Source organism: Loxodonta africana, chromosome 13, assembly GCF_030014295.1.
Source record: "Loxodonta africana isolate mLoxAfr1 chromosome 13, mLoxAfr1.hap2, whole genome shotgun sequence".
Classification (NCBI taxonomy): domain Eukaryota; kingdom Metazoa; phylum Chordata; class Mammalia; order Proboscidea; family Elephantidae; genus Loxodonta; species Loxodonta africana.
The window spans coordinates 40,404,954-40,416,045 of record NC_087354.1 but is presented as its reverse complement, the minus strand read 5'-3'; the positions used below and the strand labels follow the sequence as shown (position 1 = coordinate 40,416,045).

At 54.2% G+C, this 11,092-nt stretch overlaps 1 protein-coding gene across 1 annotated transcript; it reads left to right on the top strand.

The window, feature by feature from the left end:
* The first annotated feature begins 1,394 nt into the window (after positions 1 to 1,394).
* On the top strand, positions 1,395 to 5,309 carry CIMAP1C (ciliary microtubule associated protein 1C). The gene is made up of 4 exons (XM_003413830.2): positions 1,395 to 1,515; positions 3,103 to 3,213; positions 4,036 to 4,149; positions 4,828 to 5,309. Exons 1-4 carry the CDS (start codon positions 1,395 to 1,397, stop codon positions 5,307 to 5,309), a joined length of 828 nt encoding a protein of 275 aa, XP_003413878.1.
* Positions 5,310 to 11,092: the final 5,783 nt, after the last annotated feature.

Here is an 11,092-nt window from a genome sequence, read left to right as displayed (position 1 = left end):
CCCTGTGGGTGTGTGGGGGCTGCGGGGAGGGTCTTCCACCTCTGCTCTGAGCCATTTAGTCGTCCCCCAAAGGGCTTCTCCCCCCTCAACCCCTGGTTGCTCCACTGCTCTGCATTCTCATGGCACCTGTTGGTTGGAATGAGTCCAGAGCATGGTTAGGTTTTCATTAGATCAAGGCTATGGAGATTGCCCTGGATTGAAGCAGGCGTTTGTGTCCTGGTTCCACTTCTGCTACTGAGGTAATGGGAGACTCAGGGCAAGTCCTTGCTCCTTTCTGGGTCTCAGCTTTCCTCTCTAAGGCCAATAGTCATCTACTTCCTAAGAAGGAAAACCCTCTTATCTGGTTGAGATTCAATCCTCAGTCGGAGTTATGAACTGGTTGGGGAGGGGGGAAGGTGTAGTGTGAACAGGTTCCAGCACCCCAAAGGCTCCTGGTGAATGGATGAAGGGGTCTCCATTCCCTCAGCCTTGGGGCTCATTCGTCAATCAGGGGATGGGCATCTTCCTTATTCCTCATTTTTGGTCCTCTCATACTCACCTTCCCCTACAGGGCGCTCTTGGCCATCAGCATTGGAAGTGGCCTCTTGTGGTCACAGTACCACTCCCCTCCATCTCTCCTTTACTTGCCTTCCATTCCTTGCCTGAAATGGCACCAGCAGGCACAGTGTCTTTGAGCTAGACATGGATCTGAGCCTGGGAAGGTGCTATCAGACAGTCACGCCCTAGTGAGGAAGACTTGGCCCTGTTCTTTTGCAAGGAAAAACAGACTTTGAGAGAAGAAAGGGCCTATTTAGAGCCTGGGGACATGGAAGGGAGAGACAGAGGGCTAGAGAGCCCCCAAGGGGGCTGCGCAGGCTTCAGATACCCTTTCCCCATGGCCTACCCCGCTTTCCATCCATATCCCTGACCTGAGAGCACCCACAGAAGGCCTGGCTCTGTCTGTTGCTCCACCTCTCCTTTTCCTTTCCTGTCCTACGGTCAGGGGGGCCCTCAGGCTGTTTAGCCTAGCTGGAGGTGGGTGGGGGGGCAGTTGAGTCGAGTCTCAGGGTTCTACTACTGAGCTCCCAGCATAGAATTTCTACGACACAGCTCAGATGCCTCGGCAACCAGGAGAAATAAACACTCTGGGCTTCACAGTCCAAGTTCTGGTGTGATGTCATTCCCAGCTCCAGCCTGCTGGGCCCCGCAGCTGGCTCTACCCCAGAAAGCCTCAGCTGCTCCAGCCAGAGGACAGGCTTCCTTCCCAGCCCCCACACAGTCCTTGGCAGGGGAAGAGAGAGTGGATGGAGGGGCCCAAGGCGGGGGCCCTCTGCACAGACCCCATATAGGCCCAGCTCTTTGCCTGGTGCTAGAATCCTGCATTGGTTGCTCTTGCCTCCTTCTTGACCCCAGCCATGAAACTCCCCCAGGGGGCCAGGAACTCTGTGTTCTACGGGCAGCACCCTGAGAAGAAGGTGCAGTTGCCCTCAAGGCAGGAAGTAAAGCAGACTCCTGTCATCATGGCCACTCTCAAAGGTGAGAGCAGACCCTGCCCTTAGCTTGGACTCACTCCCCTCTCTGCAGGGCTGCCAAGGGGGTCTCAGTCTGCCAGTCCTGCCTCCTGAAAAGTCCCTTCAGACTCTCCTTGAAGCCTACGGAAGATCTGCGTCTGTAAGCTGAACCTCAGGGGCACTAGAGTCTGCTGGGATTTTTCAGGGAGGTGGGGGAGAGCAGCAGCTTGGGGCATGCTGAAACCAGTTTTGGGACAGAGACCTCAGTGGAGCCTTTAGCCTAGCTTTAACTTTCCTCACTTCCCTTGAATCTTACTTTCAGCTGAGAGTGGACAAATGCATTCCTACTATGTTGTTAATGACTGATAATTTCTCTAGGTGAGAGGTGACAATATAGCGATTAAATGCTTGGGCTCTGTTGACTGTCACAGATTTTTCTCTTTACCAGCTTGTGTGATTTAGGGCAAATTGATATTTCTGAGCCTCAGTTTTCTCATCTGTAAGATGAGAAGAACAATAGTGCCTACCTTTAAGGGTTGTTGGGAGACTTAAATGAAATAATCTCCATAAAATGTGCCTGCTGGGCACAGAGTAGGTTCTATTTCCTTTATTGTAACTATTACCTTTATTGGGGTCCCTGGGTGGTGAAAATGCTTAAGCATGTGGCTACTAACTGAAACGTTGGCAGTTTGAGCCCAACCAGAGGCACCTCAAAAGAAAGGGCCGGCAACCTGCTTCTGAAATTTCACAGAAATGAAAACCCTATAGAGCGCAATTCTACTTTGCAACATATGGGGTCACCATGAATCAGAATCAATGGCAATTTTTTTTTAATTGCCTTTATTAGAGGGGCAGTGGTGGTTCAGTGGTGAAATTCTCATCTTCCATGCCGGAGATCTGGGTTTGATTCCCAGCCAATGCATCTCAAGCGCAGCCACCACCTGTCAGTGGAGGCTTGCGCGTTGCTATGATGCTGAACAGATTACAGAAGAGCTTCTAGACTGAGATGGAACAAAGGCCTAGAGATCTACTTTTGAAAACAGCCAATGAAAAAGCCCTACGGATCACAACTGTCTGATCCCCAGCCAATCATGGGGATGGCACAAGACTGGGCAACATTTTGTTCTGTTGTGCATGGGGTCTCCATGAGTCAGGGGTTGACTTGATGGCAGCTGACACCAAATTACCTTTATTATTATGTACTGCCTATCCAAAGGAAATCACATTTGATCTGGGAACAGTCTTCCCCTAAATGAAGCAGCTTCAGGTGGGATTTGTGGCAGTGTGCCATTCGTGGGAGAAAAAAACAAACAAACCCTTTGCCATCAAGTTGATTCCGACTCATAGAGACCCTATAGGGAAGAGTAGAACTGCCCCATAGGGTCTCCAAGGCTGTAATCTTTACAGCAGCAGACTGCCACATCTTTCTTCTGCAGAGCTGCTGGTGGGTTCGAACTGCTGATCTTTTGGTTAGCAGCCAAGTGCTTAACCACTGCACCACCAGGGGTCCTTTATGGAAGCAAAGCCTCCCAGTTTTCTCATGGTGTCTGGGACTTCCCCTGCCTCTGATCTGGCAGGCCCAGGCTGAAGGCTCTCCTGTCCACCCTCCCAGGTCCGGGGCCGGCTAAGTACCTCCGGCCATCCTGCACCGGCTACCTAGACCACGACATTTCCATGTTCCAGGAACCAGCCTATACCCTGCACACCCGACACTCTGAGAAGCGTGAGTGGTGGCCCACCCACCCTTTCCTTGGAGGTGGGGGATTGGGAGGATGGCTGGGGGGCAGTGAGAGGCATGGAGCGTTTCTCTGTATCCACAGGCCCCAGAAACTGAGGCCTGCCCCATGTGGGACACCTAGGGGGCCCTCTGGGTCCAGAAGGAAACCAGCAGAGATGCCCAAGTGACCTCCCTCTCTGAAGGCATCTCTGTGGCCATCTCCCAGCAGAGCTTTGAAGGGATGCTATCACCATCTTCAGCTCTGGTCTCCAGGTTCTGCTGGGTTCAATTGCCACAGTGGCTGGGCAAACATAGCTGTAGGTTGTAGGGGGCAGCTGACCCTCAGAGCTCCCACGTGGCCTAGAACCCTGGGTGTAGGGTGGGGAGCAGGGGCTGCTGGCCAAGCCCTGGAGAAGGAGAGGCTGGGCCAGGCATGGAGCTGTGGAGCTGGGAGTCTGAGATCTTAGGCCACAGCCAAGCCCCTTCCTGGGGAGACACGCCCTCCTCAGCAGGGGAACCCTCTGGCCAAGGCTGGGCCCCTTCTTCATACTAACCCATGGTAGCTATTATTACCTCTTGGCACCAGTCCATGCTGGGGCCCAAGTTGCTGTGCAGCTGTTACTTTATCTGTTCCTTTGAACAAGTTCTTGAGACTGGCCGGCCGTGTATTAAAAGTCCCATTTTACAGATGAGGAAATCAAGGGTCTTGGAAACACCCAAAATCCCTTGCTCCTCTCTTGGGGAAAAGGGGGATCTTGCTTGAGGCAGGGCAGCCTTGCCCTGGGGCAGCCTCTGGGATGACCAGCCCTCTCCTTGGCTTCCCTGCAGGCATCACGGACGTGTGCAGTCCTGGGCCTTGCCATTTCTTGGATCCCAAAATAACCAGGTTTGGAATGTCCAGCTGCCCACAAGTCCCCATGGGGGAGCGCATCGCCAACCTACGTAAGATGGGGCTGGGGAGAGAGGTGGGGGATGGGGAGCCAGGGTTCACCCTTAGGACCTGAGGGAGGGGCACAGGGTCATTCACGATCCCCTCTCCAGGTGTATCTGTGGATGCTGGTGTCTCCCTGCAATGTCCTTTCGGAACACTGATGTCATGATGCTGATGGCACCATGTCTGTGTCACAGTGCTTATGTCCTTAAGCCAGTGCTAATCTACTCTGTCCTATAGGGTCGCTGTGAGTCAGAATCGACTTGATGGCAACAGATTTGTTTTTTTTTTTGGTATGTCACAAGTGTGATGTTATGATAAAAATGTCACGGGACTCATGCCATGGCAGTGACATTGTCATGCACAGTGATCTCAGGGTATTCTCGTGGTGCTGTCGAAGGGACAATCAGGATGCTGGAGCCCAAGAGCGGTATTATGATGACACTTACAGTTCATATATATGACAACAGTGTCACAATCCTGATGTCAAGATGGCTCAGTCACCACTCTGCTGCCCCTCCACACCTCCATGGCCTCATGCAGGAGTCGTGCCCCTGCCCTTGGGCCGAGGTGGTTATACTGAAATCATATCAGGTTAACAAGACCCCAGTAAGGACTGGACCCATTAGCTGAACACCAGGGGTGTAGCCTGGCCTCCATCCTGAGACCCCCTCCTTTGCCCGTTCCAGGCCTGAGCTCCACCCCAGCCTCCTGCCACTACTGTTTTGAGAAGGTTCACCCACCTGGGGAACGCAGGGCTCCCCAGCACACTTTCGGCTACCGGTGCCCATACAGAGTGATGGACCCCAACCCGGCCCCCAATCAGTACCAGCTGCCACTCCTGCTGGGGCCCAACACCCCTGCCAACCGAGCCACCCCCTGCTATAGCCTGGCCTCCCCAGACAAGAACTGGTTCTACAAAGAGGACATGGCAGGAGGCCCAGGACCTGCCATGCACGCCCGGCCTGAGCCATCCGTCTACCAGCACCGCAGCCCCATCTACAGCATGGCCATGCGCTTCGCCTATCCCGTGGACCACACACCCCGGCCTGGCCCTGCCTCCCATGATGTCCAGCAGGTCACTCTGCACAAGCCCCGCACACCTGCTTTCACCATGGGCGTCAAGCACTCACCCCACCTGTGCCCGCTGGTTGTCCACATTCGTGACTAAGGCCCGGTGCACTCGCCTGCCCCACCCCACCCCACCCCACAGAGCTTATTTTCCTATCCCCAGCAGAGCGACTCGACCAAGGCTTTGAGTAGCCTGCCGAGTGTCCACAATGTTTTTATTTATGGATCCTTTTATTTTTCAAAATACTCATGACTGCTTTTTCTGGGCTCTGCACTGGGCGAGGGGTTGGGGTACTGGGAGGCATCGTAGGGGTGTCTCTGGGCTCAAGGAGGTCTCATTGGGGGAGGCAGCAATATGTCCTCCAAAGAGCCCAAGGCAGGGACTCTGGCGAGCTGAGTTCTAGTCCTACCCAGCCATTAACATTCTGTATGACCTTCTGTAGCTCCCATCCCTCTCTGGGCCTCAGAGTGGCCCTCTGGACAGACACTGAGGATGGTGGCCTGGAGAACGTCTAGTTTTCTCTCTGGCCTCAGAATTGTGTGACTCTGATCCTTGACAATGGTCAGTGTCCAAGCAGGGCAATTGAGAGGGGACATTCTGGTTGGGGATGGGGAACTGTGGGGGTGGGGGGTGGTTCTTAGGGGAGGGACCAAAGAATAAGTGGAGGTGGTGTGTAGGGGAGGGCCTTCCTGGTGGAGATAACCAGGGGAGTAAAGGCACGCAGGTGGGGCCACAGCGTGCAGGGACAGGGAACTGGGGGAAACTCAGGTGGCAGGAGCCTGAGGTGCAGGAGGCTGGGTAAATAGCTGGGGTCAGATGGTAGGCAGCTTGGAGGGGACACAGGCTTTGTCCTGAGGGTGATGGGCTAGATAAGACTGGTGTTGTTAGTGTTTCAGTGTTTGGGGCAGTGAGACACGTTTGGACAGGAGGGGCAGAACCTAGGGAGGAGGCGAAGGGACTGGAGCAGGACCTGGTCTCTGGAAGGGGGTCTGCACGTCACGTGCTGTCTTTGGAAAGTCGCTTGTGTGTTGCCTGGCTCGGTGGCTTAGCCTGACAGTTTCGTGGACTAGCCAGGAGGGGGCAGCATTTCCCCACTTGTCAAGTTCAAATCTTCCAGCAACCCCCACACCCAGTCTCCCTCCAGGTTCCAAGCTTTTGGGCAGACAGACACCTGCTCTCCTGCAGGTCTGGGGTCGGGGTGGGCGAGGTTGGGGGGGGTCTCTGGGGAGGCTGGATCTCCATGGCTGGAATTTGTGCTTTCTTAACTCTTGGCATCCGTATCCCCAGTTCCAGGCTCCCCCCACCCCTGGTCCCAGCCCTTCTCCAAGTTCCCCCCGGGCCACAGGTAGATGGGGAGGGTTCTACCTGACCTGGCCGCCTGAGGAAGATGGGGAAGGGGGACAGCAGCTGAGGACCGATCTGAGGCTGGGACGGAGAAGGGAAACAAGGAGGGAGAGGGGAGAAGAGGGGACTAGAAGAGCCCAGAGGCCCCACGGCTCAGGCAGAGGCACTTTCTTCCCCAGCCACTGCCCCAAGAATGAGGAGAGACAAGAAGGAATGGCCACTCAGAACTAAAACGGTGTCTAACGGCTCATTGTTATGAATTTGCTTAATATTCAGGTTTTAATTGAAATTGAAGATTGATGATTTGACTTTGGGCAGAAAGGAGCAGAGAATATCTTTGGAATATTAGAACAACAACAAAGTATTTTAAAAAAGGGGTCTTATAGTAAATTCCAATACCTGATTCTGAGCCCGGAATCCCTCCGCCACCCCACCCTGCCCCCCCCACCCAGGCCTTGGCTACTGTGTCTGTCCTATTCTCCCCACTCCTCAACAAGGCTGGCCCAGGCCAGGCAGGCTCTCCAGAGAGTGAGTGAGCTTGGGGATTCATCTGTCTTGCAGCAGATTAGAAAGATGTCATTTTGCCGACAATGCCATTTATCACAGCGGCTGCAAAAATTAGTGACGCTTGGGCTGAAAGTGTTGGGTGGGGGTGGGGGCTGGCAGGCAGTAGCAACCAATGCTTACCCATGTCACCAGATCAGGGAGAGGCATTCTTGGCCCAGTCCCAAGGTTCTCCACTGAAAAGATGAGAAAACGGAGGCCCAGACTCTGGAAATAACTTTGGCCATTGTCATATGATAAATTAATTGCCTGTTTCTAAATAAAGGTCCAAGCTCAGTCTGACCAGGGTCAAGGCTTAGTCTGTGACCAGGGTCAGGGCTCAGTCTGTGACCAGGGTTGGGGCTCAGTATATGACCAGGGTCAGGAGTCAGTATGTGACCAGCATCAGGGCTCAGGATGTGATCAGGGTCAGGGCTCAGCATGGGTCAGGGCTCAGTCTATGATCAGGGTCAGGGCTCAGTCTGGGTTGAGACCCTCAACCAACATGAGGACTAAATCTTAATTTTCTCCAAGGCTCCGTTTGGGACAGACCCTCAGCCTGGCCCCAGCTGCCACCAGATGTGAGCAGGGCCTGGCAACTATTCTTGGAGCTAGAAGTAACCCTTGGGGTAAGTTTGTGGTCCCCGTCATTCTTTGTGTTCCCAAGGGAAGGCTGGAGGATTCAGGATGAATCTTCGGGGGATGAAGATGTTCCGATGAGAGACGGCCCCTCCAAGAAGGGAATATGGCCTCCAGGGACGATGGATAGGGTCTCCCTTGTGCCTGAGCCTGTAAAATGACAGGGTCATCTAGCCTGGGATCAACCTTTTGAGAGAGCAGCCCCTGTTACTTGGCCTTGCCTCCCCTGTGATGCTGCCTGTGGACAGGAGATCTGCAGAAGGTCAAAGGAGGATGGCTTCCCAGGCCTGGTTGAGGTATTGACCTGGCCCTTGTGAACAATTCATGAGGTCCAAGCTTGACCTGGCAGGAAGCCCTGGTCTGATCCTTGCAGGGCTTAAACCTATGCCCTCAGGTAATTAGGCCCTGCAGCCTGGCACTTGGTCACATGGATATGACAAACACTTGCTGAGTGCTTGCCCTATGCCAGGCTGTGGCCGGTCCCAGGCAAGGAGTCAGGGCAGAGACTCAGCCCTGGCCTCCAGGAGCTCAGAGTGGCTGGGTGGAAGGGCAGGAAACAACTCTCTCCAACCACAAGCAGACGTTGGAGGTCAGATGAGTCTTGGGGCATGGCCGGTGCCCACACGGAGCTCTCTTCTTCTCAATGGGCCACTGGAGAGCTCTGGCCTCCAGGCTGGGCCACCGCAGCCAGGGTTTGATGGTAAAAGTGCAGTCACACGACTCCCCTGGACACTGGAAGTGGGGCTGGTCTCTGCAGTCCTGTTCTTCTGGACAGACCCATGTTCCCCACCTGAAGGTCAATCATTGCTGTGGGTCCCAGTGGCGGGGAGTGGAGAGACTGAGGCTGGAGCTGCCTCCTGTCGGCCCTGGGCAGGAACAAAAGAGGGGCCCTACCTGCCTGTGCCCAGGCACACATGGACATGTCATACACAAGCATATAGATAGGGGCTGTACATAAGCATAGACCCCTCACACACTTCCCTTATTTACCCTACATACACATGGAGACAAGACACACACACAGAAACAGACACTACACCTTACTCTACACACACACACTTGATGCTATGCACATAGAGACTCAAATACGTGCTTCATACAATGTTGTTGTTAGGTGCTGACAAGTCAGTTCTGACTCATAGCAACGCTACGTACAACAGAACAAAATACTGCCCTGTCCTGCGCCATCCTCATAATCGTTGCTATGCTTAAGCCCATTGTTGCGGTCACTGTTTCAATCCATCTCTTCTTGGATGCACAAACTGTACACTACATGCGCACACACCCACACCCACACACACCTACACACACTCCCACTTTCTCCCAGGCACCTGCTTACCTCATGCACATCCCCATGTCCACCCAGGCCCCCCATAGCCTCTACTGCCCTGAGAAATGTACAAGCGGTGAAAACATCCCCCCTCCCAGGAGTTCAGAGTACAGTGGGAAGGATGGTCCGGAGGGTCTCACGAAGGAGCTGGGGAGTGATTTGCACCCTAGCCCTTGGGTCAGAGGAGCCGATGGCTGGCTCTGAGCCCTCCAGTCTGAGGTCCCACCTCTGGGCATGAGGAGCTTCATTGAGAGGGTGTTAGCTACCCCCCACCCCCAGCACTCAGAGATCCCAAGGACAGGAGGGCTAGCATAGGAGGTTCGACCCAGCTTTCCTGTTGGGGGCACATCTCCCTTAATTCCTAGTAGGAGTCAGAAGGGCCAGCTCCATGCTCGCTCACCGAGGGTGGAGAGTCCGCCCTCTCCGCTCCCCCTCCAGTTCCGGCCTCTCCTGTTCCTTTCCCTTTCTAGGTGTCCTCCCATCTGGCTTTTCTCTCCCTCTAGGTCTTTCTCCCCACCTCTAGCTCACCCCTTTCTCTCGCCCTCTTGCTCTCTGTATCCCTCTGCCCTGTTTATCCTCTAGAATAAAGATCGACATTTGCAATTACCCCCCAAGTAACAGAGCTTTACATGGAGGCTCAGAAGAGAGGAAGATTGTGTGTGTGTGTGCATGGGCGTGTGTGTGTGTGCGTGCGCTTGCTTGTGTGTGGGCCTATGGGTGGGCGTGGAGGGGGTGGGGGGCACCCACGGCCCCACTGTCCTTTGTTTGCTCTTCCTGGGAGATTGTGAGCACGTTTCCCTTCAGGGGAGGAAGGGAGACAAAAGAGAAAAATAAAAAACTGTCATCATCCTTGTCTTGTAAACACAGAGTGGAGTGCTGAGCCGGGGCTCAGCAGGAAAGAGGGACTGAGGTAGAGGCAGGGACAGAGGAAGGGGGGCTGAGAGAGAGGGGAGTGAGAATCAGCCAGAGAGGAGAGAGGCGGGTGGGGAGAAAAGGTGAACAGGGGCACTATCTCAAGGCCTGGGGTGGGTTTTGGTACCAGGCAGGGTGACAAGGGGAGGAGAAAAACAGTTGAGCTTAGGCCTCTGGGTTGATCCAGGGGCATGCAAGGGTTTGAGGAGGGAGACCCTTATGCCAAGTTCCAGCAGGATCCCGAGACCTTATTCTCTGAGCACCTCCCTGTGCCAGGCTCTGAGGACACCAGGGTCAGACAGAGATGGTCTCTGCTCTCATGGGACATAAAATCCACCAAACACAAAGCGTAGCTGGTGTGTTCAGCACTTGCCGGGCCTTACATGAGCTGAGGATCAGAAAGGGTGGGTGACCTGCCTAGTGACACACAGCTAGGGAAGAGATTCCAGCCCAGGTCTGTCTGACTCCAGTCCTCATTTTACACAGCCTCCACTATGGGTACTGGGCCAGGGAAAGAGGGTTGGAGTCTTGGCTCTGCCACACCTAGTTGTGTGACCTTAAACGAGTCCTCCCTTCTCTGGGCTCAATTTCCCCATCTGAAAAGCGGGGAGAATCAGGGATGGATTATCCAATAAGCAAGGTATGCACGGGCTTGCTTGTGCTTACTTATTAATCCGTAGTGCACAATTTCGGTTGCTTTTCACCACATCTTTGTGAATGAACCCATGAGAAATTATGCAGTACAGATTAGTAAGTAAACACAATTAAGCCTGCACATACCTTGCTTACTGTAAGCCCGGGTGTATCTTGCTTACTGGTTAATTTGTCCCTGGGGAGAATGCTGGCTGCTATGCAGGGCTGTGGGAGAGCTAAGTGTCTGGATGTGGGTAGTCATCCAGCTCTGGTCCCCTGGTGAGTGGGCTGTGGGTATGGGGCAGCAAAACCCACTGGTGGTTAAGGAAGGACTGGCCAGCAGTTGCTGCAGCCTCAGAAGACAGAAAATGGCTGGACCCCTGATTTGCTCCCTGCTGCTGCCCAGTGGCAAAAGTTGGGTACTGCAGGGGATGGATCTTCCCAGACCCTCAGCTTGCACAAAGGTCAGAGCTAGAAGGCG